The sequence below is a fragment of the Nicotiana tabacum genome, chromosome 15, assembly GCF_000715075.1.
Source record: "Nicotiana tabacum cultivar K326 chromosome 15, ASM71507v2, whole genome shotgun sequence".
NCBI lineage: Eukaryota > Viridiplantae > Streptophyta > Magnoliopsida > Solanales > Solanaceae > Nicotiana > Nicotiana tabacum.
The window spans coordinates 24,683,566-24,698,391 of NC_134094.1; the positions used below are offsets into that span (position 1 = coordinate 24,683,566).

The following is a 14,826-nucleotide window of genomic DNA, read 5'->3' on the forward strand; positions in this document are numbered from 1 at the left end:
ATTACAATATTTTTTATTCGTATTCAATAATTTTAAAAAAGAAACGAAAAATATTTACCTTCCATCTTCACTAACCAATGACTCAAAAACAAAACAAAACCTAAAACCCCTAAACCTCATCACTCAACAATGGCAGCTACAACAAAGTTTCTCCAACTCCGGCCAAAACTCAAACCTTTCCCTGAACCCAACCCCATTTTCCCCCATTTCTTCTCTTCGAACTCTAATTCCGATCACCCCCAAATCCCTAATAATACACCACCCCCTCCCTCAGAACCACCCCACCAACCCCCCACACCTAAACCCTTCTCTTTTTCCTCTATCGCCAATAATCCCAGAAACCAAAACCCTTCTTCTAAAACCCCATCTTTAGAAGAAATTAGAAAAAACCTCGCTGAGTTCCGCCGCCGTTCTGATTCTATTCCTCCACCGCCGTCATTTCAAGAAATCTACAAAAGAAATGTCAATAATGCCCCCAGACCGGGCCCCACTGGAAAGCTTGACCTTAGCGCCATTCGCGCTAACCTCCGTAACTTTAACAACAACAATAACAACAACAACCAGAATAATGAGAATAGAGGGAAGTTTTTTGACTCGTTATCCCTCTCGCGATATAAAGATAGTTTAAAGTTGAGACCCAATATGGATAAAGTGATTGGTGGGAGTGAGAATTTGCCTGTGTCAATTTTTGGTAAGGAAATGATGAGGGATATAGATGGTGGTGATAAGGAAGGTACGAGGCCTGAGTTTGTTAGGATGTACAGTCATGGTGAATTAGGTGAGAAGTTGAAAATGTTGAGGCCCGCGAAAAAGAAAGAGGGTGAGAAGGGTTGGTTTTCGTTGAAAGAGTTGAAGGATAGATTGGCGAAGCTGAGGGAGACTGAGGAGAAAGAGAGCAAGTTGAGGATGGCTGGCGACATGTTTAGGGACATAAAAGCTTCTCTTGTTAAGTTGAGTACTGATGATGAGGAGAAGGCTAAGAGAACAATGAGTGAGTTTGCCTTTTTTTTTCCCTCATCATATTTGTGTGCAATTTCGGTGGTTGCTTATGTATTTGTTTATTTGGATAACTTGTGCAAAACCAAATATAATAGATGTGATGCTGTGAATTGTTTAGTTATATTTATATATGCAAGTGTGATCAAATGCTAAAAGCTTAGAGAAGCACCTATGGCTACCAGAACTTTAAGCTAAAGGTGTGATTTAGTGACTAAAGGGGTGAGGTAGAAAATACATGGGACATATATTTATAAGCAGAAACAATTATATATATATACAAAGGAATTGAAAACTACAATTAAGTGGTGTTGGGAGGTTAAGTTTTGGTTTATTATTGCAAAGAAATATAAGTGTAGCTGCATCTAATGGTGTGGTCTAACGTTCAATTGGGATGAAAATCATGGGGGATCAGAGTTCAAATCCTAGTCGAGGATAACAATTGCTAGGTTATTTCTTCCCATATGTCTAAGAATTGGAGGTTGAGTTACTCGATACCTGTTCTGGTAGGATTTAGCAGGTATCAGGTAGAATAGTTAAGGTGCGCAAAAGTTCGCCGGACGACCTCCATTATATATATAAAAAGACATGTAAGTGTAGCTATTGTGGTAATATAAAGTATTTGGAATTAATTGAGGTCATACAAAGGGGCTAGTGATTGAGTCATTGGTCTGATTCATCTCTTATGAATATAATATTTTTCCCATGAATCTTCTCTAGGAACCCAGTTCCATAAGAGCTGCTCTTGAAAATACCATTTATAGAAGAGTTTCTAGCAAAACTATACTCATAAAATGTACATATTGTGGAAAATGTGCAAAGCCTTCACAATGATGTCAAAAGATTGTTTCTGTGTTTGCAATCTTTTTATATTCAATTAGTGGGCCTTAGGCCAATTTGCTAGTAATTATTCATTAGTCAACACAGTGTGCATCGAGGGCTAATATCAATTCTTGTTTTCTTTAATATAAGCTACAACTAGATTTAGGTCTGGCGCTTCCTTCCTTGCAAGCAGCAACACTTGTATGTCACTTGAAGATGGTTTGAACATCTTATATGATACATTGATTACAATTACTTTTTACAGTTCAGAGACTTGATGTCTTGGGGCAGCTGGGTGGTACCCCAAGCTTTATGTTGCATCCACCAAAAGAAGAATTGGTTGAAAAGGTAATAAGTGTATTTTGTTCTCAATTATCTTTCTGTCAATGATTCTGCTATTTCTAATTTGATTACTCATGATAAACCTTTTTGATGTCCAACCTGCACTCAATAGTTTTTAAGTATTTGGTTTTTCTGAATATGAGTCACCTATGAAGCATTCATTTCAGGGATCTGAATGGTATTTTGCCTTCAGTGATGATCTGAGCAGCAAGCATAGTCTCTTCTTTCTTTAGTAGAAAATCTAGGAGTGGATGCATTTGGCTTTAAAATCTAAAAGCAACATTTGAGACACGAGAGATTAAACCAGACCTTAACACTAAACATGACACTTTTTGCTGATTTTTGGTAATTTTAATAATTAAGATGTTATACATAATCGTGAACTGCATTAGAGCAAAAGGTTAATGCAATTATGCGAGTTACATTTTTGCTTTACCATATGTATAAAAAATAATAACTTGAGGTGGCTTTCTTATAGTTTGGATATGCTATTTTGGGGTCAATCTATTAAGAATAGGGTTGCATAGTTATGGTTCTTTCCCATCAAAATTTAATTTTATTCAAGACAAGTTATTACAAATACAAGAGCGGGCGGTGATTGTATGAACCAGTGTACGGACCGTGTGAATCAAATATGGTATTGATGATTCACATGGTTTTCTACCATATGTAGTTCATTTTTATTGTTCATACTTAAGAGTTAAGAAGAAAAAAGGTCTTTTTTTCATTTTCCAAGAATGTTATTAAAACAACAACAACAACAGTGTAATCCCATAAGTGGGGTATGGGGAGGGTTGAAAGTACGCAGCCTTACCCCTACCTTGTGAAGGTAGAGAGGCTGTTTCCGGTACACCCTCGGCTTAAAGCAATCATGCATAATCACAACAGTATAAAGAACAAACATAGGCTTTTATTTATTTTAGTCATCCAAATAATCTATAAAAAAGATTAAGATGTATATTTGGTCCGACTAAATTGCTCTTTGTCATATTGCATTTCAGTTTGATCTATTTGTCCAGTTTTTGTTTAATTAAGCAAAACAAGAAAAAGAAAACATAAAAGAAAGGAAAAGTGGAGGCATGGTTGATGGTTGTCTTGATTCGCAGCCATAATTTACAGAGCTCATCCATGATTTTGTACTCTCTTATTGTTCTTTCTGTTCTTTACTTCGTTTAGCTCAGCAAGTAGCATCAGTTGTCTGATTTCTATTGTCCATGTGGCTGTCATTCATTTAAGTGAATGTAATAACTTGTGGACAATTTTGAACAGTATTTCCACCCAGATAACATGTCATCTGAGGAAAAAATGAAACTGGAGCTACAAAAAGTGAGAGATGAGTTTAAAATGTCAGAGTCGGATTGTGGCTCATCACGTGTTCAAGGTCAGTGGTCTAGTTTTATGGTGTCTTGTTGTTTTAGGTTGCTATTTAATATCTTTATTTCTTCGGTTGTTTCCTTTTTTCCCCCCTATACTTGATATTCTTGGTGCTCTTTATGCTACTTTTGAGGTTCCGTTGGGTAGTTTGTATCTGGCTTTAATATGGAAGTTGGTCTAGATACTTTCCACTTGAGCAGATTCTATGTTCTTTTCTGTTTCTAGAGTAGATCTTTTTCCTAGAAAGAATTTCCTAGAAAGAGCTTTTTGTCTACACTGATACACAGACCTATCCATATATCAAACAGAACCCACAGTCACTCATTCTTCATTGGACATTATCCTCTGCCCCTCTCCTTACATAACACCACTTTCCAGCATTTAAATTCAAGCTGATTCCCCTGCTCTTCCGCAAGGCTAATTTAAATTCTTCCTCTGATTTTTGGTAGTTAATTGCAGTGCCAGGGAATAATCTATATCCTGTAGAAAGCAGTATTAATTTGCTTGGAATCGCTTTTCTTCTGATTGTCTACAATGTGGAGACCAAGAAAGGGTAATGACTTCCAAGTTCCAAGTTAAGCTAGCGAGCTGAGTGTAGTCAGTCAAACATTTAGGTTCGCAGAGATCTTGACCCAAGATTTTAGGATAACTAAAAGACCAATAACATTAGGTTATGAGACTTGGAAGACAAACGGTTTAACCAAGTTTGGGTGTTAAAAATTGGAGTCCATTTTCCATCATTTCCAAAGGTGCAATTACTGCTCACAAAGAAAAGGTGCAATTGACTGCATCGAGTTTGTTCAACATGATTTGACTGATAGTTCCCTTGTGATGATTTACTTAGGAAATACAGTAAAATTTTTTAATGCATTTGAAAAGGAGGAATCTATGTTTCTTTGATCAATGAATTCTGATTAATAAAGGTTCATCTAAATCTGTTCTGTCAACATCGTATTTGATTGACACTCAGTCGCTTTGAGAAAATAGTTTCTCTGCCAATAGTTATGGAGCAATATGGGTCTAAAATATGATTTTGGCTGAGGAAAAGAAAGAGAGGAAATTCAGCATCTATTTCAAATGAAACTGTAGATGAGAATTTTGAGTAATTGAAGGTTCTATTAGAAGGCATTTTTGTTCAATAGGTCCCATGTAGCAGTTCTGGATTAATGCAGCAAGAAGTTCTTTTACTGAAATATTCCAAGGATTAATGCCGCAAGAAGTCCTTTTATTGGGGCAGAATAGGTGTGCAAAAGCTGTCTTTTTGGGATTCAAATGTTTGAGGGAAAGAGCGAGTGATTAGTTGAAAGCTTTAAATGAGAGAGTGTACAGCAGTCTCTTATGAGATAACCTTGCAACTAGGATGAAAGACAAACCGAAGAGCTACTACATAAAGTTGTGACCCTTTGAAATCACTTGGTGCAAAAATCCCCCATGGCTTAGTTGAAATTGCAAAGGTTTAGGGACACTTGACTTAGGTCACAGGTTTGAGTCCTGAGGCATGCTAGTGGAAAAGGGTAGGGAAGGGTAGGGTGCTGGACCCATTATCCCCGAGTTTTGAAGGCTGCGGTTGGTCCCAAGGGTTGGCCCCAGATGGATTTATCGGTCTTAATTTTTTTTTTACATAATTGACCAACCCGAAGAAATATAAATGATTCTATCTTAGCGATAATTGTTTTTTTGTTAATGGCATGGGAGCTGATAAACCCTGGTTGTAGTTTTTGTTCCACCTCTTGCATCTTGTGGTAATAACGTTTCACCTGAAAATTCCACTTCCCATGTCTTTCCTCCAAGTGTCCTTTTCCGGTTGTGATTCGTTTAGTTTGTAGATACTTCCGTCGAATTTTAAAGATCAATTAATTTCAGCTTCTTTACGTTTGGTTTAAAGAGAGAATACTTTGGGTAGGCTTTGTTGAAAACCTAAATATATAAATCAATAAAATTTCACTCTCTAATAGCTTAACCTTTTAGATGAGCGATTTACTTAAATCAATAGCATTCCAGTATAGGTAGAGGTCCTGGATGCAAGTTTTGCCATCAGCTGTTGATAAAAAGTGTCCGTTGAACTTGAGGAAGAAGAGCATTTGGAAGTAAGTCTACAGAAGCAACTGCTGACCTTTTTTTTCTGGTGGGGGGAAGTCTGATCCAGTATGCCGACATTGCTAGTTCCTTCATGGTCTGAAGCAATCTAGTATGCTGGCATTGCTACTTCCTTCATGGTCTGAAGCAATCTCTACAAGGTTTGTTTGGCTGGTTTAGTCATCTAGTTTAGCAATTTGTAGATGCACAGTGAGTCAGATCACTCGGTGATGATAAGTAACACGGCATTGAAACAAACAGTTTAAGAATTTAGGCCAGCTCAAGTATTTCTTGGGCATGGAAGTGGCTTGAGCTATTTCAGGTATGATTATCTTGTAAAAATAAAAATGTCCTTGATATCTCAGAGATGACTAAAATAACACTATCGACCAAATACACACATCAAGAGTGGTACATCCTTCGTGAAGGGTGCTCCAGGTTAGAGATTCATATATGAGAATCAAGGAGGCGCTAAGGTTAATGTTTATGTTTGGAATCTCCTTTTGATAGAGATCCTCCTAAAGATATCGTGTCACAGTTAGAGGAAATCCCCTAAAAATAAAATAGCATGGGGAACTGATGAATGCTGTTAAAGCAGTGGTTTAAGGAGTTGAAGTTTGAAAGACAACGTAGATGAAGTTGTCATAATCGAGCAGCGATGTGTATTACTTATAATTGCTCTTCTATGAATGAACCAGACATCGAGATTGGTACATCATTCACGAGAAAATATAATTCGGGGTGCAACTCTATTTAGTTTTATTAGTTCAAAGCCGAGCTTATTAATATGTTCATCGAAGCATCCCAAGGGCCGAGGGTTAAATGTATATGTAGCAAGTTTGAAGATATGATTTGTATCCTCTATGGCGAGGGAGAGTGTATGATTGTCCCAAATTTATTTTACATTAATAAGTATATTGTAAATGGTATAATTTGGAAATGCAATAATTGGCATCCTTCTTTTGCCCCCTCTATGGTCTTTCAAAGGCTAAAAGAATAAAAGAGCACCAAAGTAGGCTTTAAACCAAAGCACGAAGAAAGCATGCTTAAGCGAAAGAAGGTGCAAAATAAAACTAAAAAATGTGTAATTTCATAAAAAATAACTAGACACGGACAACAGTTATATATCAAAGTGAAAAACTACAATAAATGAAGTGTATATAACATCAACTAAAAACATTGTATCTTTGCATCTAATTCAAAATTTTTATTGGGATTCGGAAATAAACTCAACCATTAAGGGGTCGTTTGTTTGGCTGTATTAGTATAATTAATCTCAGCGTAAAATCCCGCATTAAATAATATAGCATTTGGTTGGTTGCCAAAGAAAAAAAGCTTAATAGGCAAATAGACAATCGTACTTGCACGGAGTTCTGTTCCCGCTCCTTAACTCCATAAATTTTCATCTAGATTCCAGACACATGAACTTATCCGAGGCCTCCGTTTTAAACACTTATGTCCCTACATGTCTCTCAATTGAGCTGATGGAGATAAATGTCAGATAAATATCAGGTCACGTCATCATATATTTTCACTTTTAAGCAAATCCCAAATCCATCCCAACTCTTTTTCCTCCATTTGTTCCACCCATCACCATCGGAGTTTTGTGAGGTGGATAGTTTTTCCCAGCGAGGTTGGGAGAAAAGGCTCATGGGGTATAGTTCTAGGGTTGCTAAAACTCAAACAAAAGGAACAAGGGATTGCCGGAGAGAGATGGATCCTGCCGGTGTTTGATTTTCCAGCATAGATTCCGGCCAAGAAAAGTTTTCCGGCCATCTCCATAAAAAATTCCTCCAGTAATCTTCTATCCCATAAGAATCTAACTAACAATAGAACTTTTCTTTAATAGAATTGAATCATACCAAAACTTATGGCTCCATCGTTTTTCAACACTGGTTTAGCTCAAAACACCCACCATAGCTCCGTCTTGAATCTTTACCAATTCCTTTCTCTTCATCAAGAACGCACGCCACCTTCACCACAAACAACCCTCTTTCATTCCCTTAAGGCTTAAAATCAATCTACCTGAACACCTTCATCCACAGGCTACAGATAATCATTAGAAACACTCGTGCTCATCCACAAAAGAGTCTGATCTCAAAAGCCATCCCCCATCGTCCCGTTCAAGAAAACAATTGCGTCTCTATTTCCTCCACTTATTCACGTCTCCTTATACATGTGCATACCACGTTTTTTATCCAGCTCAGTTAAATTAATCCCGCGTAAGCACAGTCAACATTGTGTTTAAAATGCTGGTTTTGAACATGTTCCGGTGTCATGATGAAAACCGTAGAGGTTGGGAGGTAGGGAACCTATGTTGCATGGGCTCTCCGAAAATGTTACTGGGTGCATGTTGAATCCTTCAAAGTAGTGTATATTTGGAGGATGCGACATAAGTACAACACCATTTTGGAGAGTTTGCGCAACATAGCTTGGAACATAATTCCGTGCAAGTACAGTGTCTATTTGCCAATAAGTTTGGAAAAAATAATTGCCATACTAACAAATGTTGTGTTTGGTTGACTGCATATTGAAGATGGCGGTATTAAATAATATCTGCATTAAGTTATGCGATATGTATTATTTTATACACGATAGAATGTGTAATCAGAATATGGGAATTAGTAATACAGAAAACTATTTAAAGATAACAATGCCCTTAAAGTAAGTAAACCTTGCATAAATGACAGACCTTTCATTATTAACCACCGCATAATAATTCCTTCATTTATTAATCATCGCATAACACAGTCCCTTCATTTAGCATCGCATAAACATGCATTATAATCCGAAATTACTAGCACATTAGCCAAATGACTCCTAATGGTATAATTTTGGGGACTGAGTGACATTATAAGCCAGATTGTTGCAATCTATTCCTTATTTTGGCAACAATCTGCAGAGAGGTTGTTTCTAATACCGTCTTTTGCTGTTGATAGATACTATTTCTCTTAAACTTATAACAAACATCTATAAGAAGTTGCTTGAATTTGATTTTTGTTTAAAGGTAATACTCTAAAACACCATCGTGCCACAACATGTGCTACTCCAATGGTGTTCTTAGTTTCTTACATCTTAAATTGATGTTAGCCTTTTCTTGTTTTCAGTGGCTCAGCTTACAACAAAAATAAAACACCTATCGTCAGTTCTGCACAAAAAGGTGAGTTTTCTGCTGAATTGTGCCCAATTGAGCATCTTTTGTAAGAATAGAGGTCATGAAATCTCAATCCATAGCACATTGTTGTTCACTGTCATATGGTTGTTCTTGAAAATTCAAAATCAGATGAAAAGAAGAAAGAATGGACGATACATTTGCTGGCATGTTGACTAATTGCGAGAACTTTTATCATATAAGATGGTGCATTAAGTGTTTTAGATCTATTATATCATCATTATAGAGTTTTATTGCTTAGATTAGAGCGAGCTGGTTATTTATAACTTGATGCTTAATAATAAAATGTTTTAGGATAAGCACTCTCGTAAGGGTCTACAAGCAATGGTGCAAAAGAGGAAGAAGTTGTTGAAGTATCTCCGAAGGACAGACTGGGACTCCTACTGCCTCGTTCTCTCTAAGCTCGGCCTTCGTGACAACCCAGATTACAAGTTCTAGACCAGCCTGTATGATGTCGGTTTTGCATTGTGGAAATGCAAGTTTTACTTTGGCAGATTGCTCCAAGTCCTTAGGGGGTGATGGATTTCCCCTACAACAGAATTACTATTTTTCCTTTCTTTTTATGTTGTTTTGGCTTAGAAGGATGATTTTATTTATTTAACACAACCAAAAGTCTACATAATCCTTAGCATATTTCAAATTTACATAGAGGGATATTTCTATTGAAATTTATCCCTTAACGTTACAAGCGCTTATTCTTTAGCATATTAAGTACCAGTAACAGTCAAGACCTTAGAATTATTGAGAGGCTTTGTTTGCTCGGAGTTTCTTCCTTTCTGAGAGCAATTTTGCAAACCTACGTACAAAAGAAACTATTATTAGTAGAAATAAAATAGATTTATAATTCGATCAAAAAGCAGTCTCTAAATAGATTAAAAAAAATGATGGTTAATATATTTTACCTCTTTAGAGCTTCCTCATTGGTTTCTGGATTCCCATTGGAAGCTGGTTTCTTCAACAAGTTTTCACCAACTTGTACCAATAAGTTCATATTAGCCTCTGTAGCATTATCCATTTGGGTAGTTGTGCCTGTTAATGCGTTTTCCTGGTATACACAAAAAAAATAATTAATTACTCTTTCTGTTCCAATTTCAATTTATGTGACAACATTTGTTTCTTAGTTTTTAATTTTTAAAATAATTTAACTTACAAATATCCATAAGATATTTTAAACCATAAATTTCAAATATCTTCTTTTCTTTTTTAAATTCAATAGTAATTCAAACTTTTCAACATAAATCGATACGGAGGAAGTATTTAAGGTTAATGTGCTTTAGTGCTTTCATAAATAAAAGGAGGGGAAGTAATGGTGAAGAAAAAAAAATCACTCCTTGATTTGAGTAGAAAACAAGATAACAATGCAGAAATGTGGATGCATGAGACTATTTCACGATTGGTTGAGTTATAAGAATTGAGAAATTTGGTGATTTTCACTTTAATGTATGCGGTGTGAATTCAAACTCGAAATGATGCACCTATTTAAGCCACTTTTAATCCCGTAAAAAAAAGTTTTTGAAAAAATAGCTTCGCATTAGAATTAAGCACGCTTATCTGAATTTTGACGCACCGGCAATTCTGATGATCACTAGAATTTTCAGCGCCAGAATTTTGAAGGACCAGAAATTCTAGCAATTTTCACCCACAGCTGAAAAATTCTGGTGACATATCAGGATTTGTGGCAAAATCCTAATAATTAGCATAATGCTAAAATTCTGCGCAGCGTGTTTTAAGATTCTTGTGATCGGGAAAAATCCTGCCCAACATATTTTAAAATTCTGATATAGGGCTATTTCTCAAAACTTCTTTTATTGTGGGTCAAAAAACCATTAGTGACACAAAAGTACCCTATTTTTCGTTATTCTCCCGAATTCGGTCAATGATACCCAAAAAAACAAAAAAGAGAGATAGTTATACTTGCACCGATCCCTTACTCTTAAATTAATCAACTTGAAATAATCATATAAGTAATATATTAGGAGTATGACGGTATTTTTGAGCGAGATTGTCTTACTTCAATTCTGAGGTAATTTATTTTAGCACCAAGAGCGCGATAGATAGTGGTGATGTAATAATCATTCATGATAGCACTTGCTGCAGATGTCATTTCATTAAGAGGATTCGAATTATTATGAAATAGCCAGGAAACAAGACCCCAATGAGCTGCCTCCTCTGCTGTGTATTTCCCAGCAAAATCTGCAATAGTGCCAGTCCCTAATGAGAGCAGCAGAATGTTTTTGTCGTCCATTGGCTTGATAGAAGCAAATGATGGATCCGTTTCCGTACTGTTGATTACTGTGCTTAGGGCAATTAAGGCCTGTCAACCATATATATGTATGAGCTAATTAACAAGGGTCATTAGAAGTTAGCTAGTCATGTAAATGTCTACTTATAATTTATATTTTGGTGCAAAGAGGAACTATTTTATATATTAATATGCATCATTATAAAAGTGAGTACTATCATTTGCACTCTACTAATCAAACAAAAGAAGTTCCGGGTTTGTCTGCATATGCATAGTTTCATACAGAGGTATACACGGGAGGAATTATACATAATAGTATATTACTAAAGCATGTTGCATCCTAGTTAGTAGGGGTGTACATGGATCGGGTTGGTTCAGTTTTTATCAAAACCAAACCAAACCAACTATATCGGTTTGAATTGGTTCGGTTTTGTCGGATTTTTCAGGGTTTTGTTACTTAAATATTATTTCAATCTTACTTTGTTAATATTTTTACAAGTAAATATATGTTTAGTAAAAATATAAAAAATTGACAAACATATTATCTATTAAAATATTCTTATGAGACAATTTTCTTAGTAACACATAATACTTATTTTTTTAGTTGTCTGACAATAAGTTTTTGTTGATATACCTAAATAATAATAACCACTTCACATTAGAAAAAGATATAAGAATTTAATAGATTTTAACTTATGATATAAATATGGAAGAACAAAGAGATTGACGCATATGAGTAACACTTGATAAAAAAGCGATCATACAACCTATTATTTAAGGTTAATAAATATGGAGCACTTTATTTATTTTTTATTGTTTTTTTCCGTACGAAAATTCTGAAATCTCTTCTTCTTTAATGTATTGTTTTCTTACTAAAACAAAGTAAGTGTGAATCACTGCCACCATTTATGTTCGTTGTACATTGGTATTTGAAGTATTGCTACACCAATGTGGTTATCCGTTCTATCACGGAAGAAAATAATTCTAAACCTCGGGTAGGAGGGAATTAAGTTACTTAAGAAAAAACTGTGAAGTCAGTGGGCTCGGATATAATTTTGCTTTTACTACATTTTTGTTTTACGTCTATTTAAGTTTACAGAATCAAATTTCCAAATACAGAGTAATAACATTTATCAAACTACCCTAACTATGAAACCATGGGATATACCGTGTTAACTATACAGCTACAAGAGAAATTCAGAAATTAAGATAATCATTTGATTTATATGAGGGAATGTACCGGATTGCCAGCAACAACACCACCATCAATAAGATTAAACTCATACTTATTTCCTTTACCATCATCATTCTCAAAGTAATATGGAGGAAAATAAGTTGGAGCTGCCGAGGTACCAATGCATATGTCAGACAACTTAGCATCCAATTGAGGAGAGTTTGCTATCTGTATTTGTTTCATAATAAAGAATAATTACTACCCATATATCCATAAAATAGAAAAGTAAAAACTAGCTAATTGACGGCAATATTTGCAATTACATATCCAGATGATATTATTTATGGAAGACTACCTCCGACTTGGTGAATATTATTGGCTGAAGTTTCTTCATGTCAAAAGTTGGAATGACAACATTTGTTAAAGTCTGATTCAAACGAGTCTCTCCCAACTTCTCTTGCAGAACATTGTGAAGATATTTTCCATCATATTTGGGGGCAAAAAAGGGAGGCGAGGCCCTGCAAATGAAACCAAATCTATTTTATTAGACAATAAAATGGAAAAGGTTGAAAAGTAGTTTTAAAAAATATTTTTCTCTCCTTTAGGCAGGAAAAATATTTTACTCCAATTTTCGAAAAAATACATCCTTAGAATAGAAATGTTAAATATATAAAAACTATATATATGTACCCAGGTGGAAAAATGCAAGGGCCATGGTCGAAGTAAAAGGATACAATATCTTTGGCAGCAGAGAAGGGACGACCCTTTTCATTTGGAGCACTTATCATAGTAGTCAATATGCCACCTGTACTTGTTCCCGCAATCACATCAAAGTAATCTGCAAGTCTTGCATCTTCATCACAGTCTAATTCCTGACTCAAAAATAACCATATATTAATCAGATACATCTATACAAACTTTTTTATTTTGATAATTCCTTTTCAGCTTTAAATTCTTTTATAGTATCTCATATTCTTTTGTTTTCAAACTATGCATGAGATATTTGTTTTAATTCTTTTTATATACAGGACGGTTAACAACAACATCATATCAAGTATAATTTCACATAGTGAGGTCTGTGTACACGAACCTTATTTCTACTTGTGAAGATAGAGAAGCGGTTTTCAATAATAGACTCTCGACTCAGGAAAGTATAAGCACAAGTAATGAAAAGAAAAACGGCAAGGAAAAACAATAAGAAGCGGTAGAAAATATATTTACAGTATACCTGGAGTTCGCTTTCCAGAAATGAAAGAACAATAGCAGGAATGATGCCTTTAATGCCACCTCCATCAATGCTAAGAACAGTCACCATTTCTCCCACCACAGAAGATGTTGATCCAGTAGTTGTCAGTACCAAAAGAAATAAAATAAAAAAAGATCCAGTAATTGCCATTTCAGATAATTAGAGTATCTTTTTTGGACTACAAAAGTTGCAAATAACAATTAATAGCTCAAGTATTAGGATTTTCTTGGTGCTTTGAGCATCAAATAAGAAGGGTTTATATAACCATGTAAACAGTGTAACGTCTCGTGGATCCAATTTTCCCACGAGGTTAGCGATTAGTTTAATGTCTTTTGGCTTTTACTACGATGACAAACATGAAGAATGATAAATTAAGGTTGGTGAGACATATCTAATCAAATTATTGCCAAAAGTCTGATAACTGCCTTTTTGATTAAAAATTGTCTCCTATGTACCAATTACTACTTTTATAGCTTAGTACCAATTTCTTGATAATCCATTTACTAGTATAAAATTTGTTTTGGACCTGCTGATAAGATTCATAGTACTTATATAACTTACCTCGTTTTAAATTAGCGTATTGACGATACACTTAACAATATATTATATGAAATATCTAATAAAAAGTTTGGCAAGAAGCTCCATGGCTAAATACTGCTAATGTTTATTTAATAATGACGATTAGTGGCTCGTTTAAAAAAACTGGCAAGGAAAGACACGAACCAAAGATAGATTGAGGTACGAATTCGAATAAATTTACTTAGTGTTATCAGGATTAGGAGCCGGCCAGTCTTTATAGTATATTATTATTATTTTGGTGATCATTATCATCAATAACTAACATAGAGATATGACTCAACACTTATATACAGTACATTTTTTGTCAATACGTGTTGGCCAAAGTAAATTTTGTTTTGATGATTGACAAAAGAACATATGCATGAACCAGGTCCATACATAGTATATACAGGGCACAAACATATTCAATCACAAGGTATACAAGTGAAAGGGATAAACATAAGTGGTTATATCTGATATTCACTAAACGAAAATGTTGCATAATTGATAAGGACTAGGACTCCTTACTTGAAGAGAATTCTACCCTAGATAAGGGAAGAGTTAGAGATTGAAGTTAATTAAATCTCTTCCACCAAGGAAGAGTATAGCATCAGAACTCTAGTTAATCCTAATCCTACTAACTCTATATATTTCATGATGTTTTCTTTTACAGGTGACGTACAAACACTGAAGTTAAGCAAGAATTGAGGGCAAAATAGTAAGGTATTTTGCAAGCAATTTCTGTGTGTTTTAAGTATATGAACTTGAAGATACATGAACAAGATAGAAGAACTAGTTCCAAGTGTCTGTCTTTTATTATAGTT

General features: G+C 35.0%; 2 protein-coding genes across 2 annotated transcripts; one reads left to right on the top strand and one right to left on the bottom strand.

Annotated features, from left to right (window-relative positions):
- Positions 1 to 64: 64 nt before the first annotated feature.
- On the top strand, positions 65 to 9,523 carry LOC107780524 (uncharacterized). Its single transcript, XM_016601078.2, has 5 exons — positions 65 to 991; positions 2,084 to 2,166; positions 3,430 to 3,541; positions 8,718 to 8,770; positions 9,077 to 9,523. The coding sequence occupies exons 1-5, from the start codon at positions 130 to 132 to the stop codon at positions 9,218 to 9,220; spliced, it is 1,254 nt and encodes a 417-aa protein (XP_016456564.1). The 5' UTR covers positions 65 to 129; the 3' UTR covers positions 9,221 to 9,523.
- Positions 9,396 to 13,689, bottom strand: LOC107780525 (patatin-2-Kuras 1-like). Its single transcript, XM_016601079.2, has 7 exons — positions 13,427 to 13,689; positions 12,889 to 13,070; positions 12,554 to 12,716; positions 12,265 to 12,426; positions 10,794 to 11,096; positions 9,685 to 9,827; positions 9,396 to 9,578 (listed from the first exon to the last, which is right to left on the bottom strand). Exons 1-7 carry the CDS (start codon positions 13,592 to 13,594, stop codon positions 9,521 to 9,523), a joined length of 1,179 nt encoding a protein of 392 aa, XP_016456565.1. The 5' UTR covers positions 13,595 to 13,689; the 3' UTR covers positions 9,396 to 9,520.
- Positions 13,690 to 14,826: the final 1,137 nt, after the last annotated feature.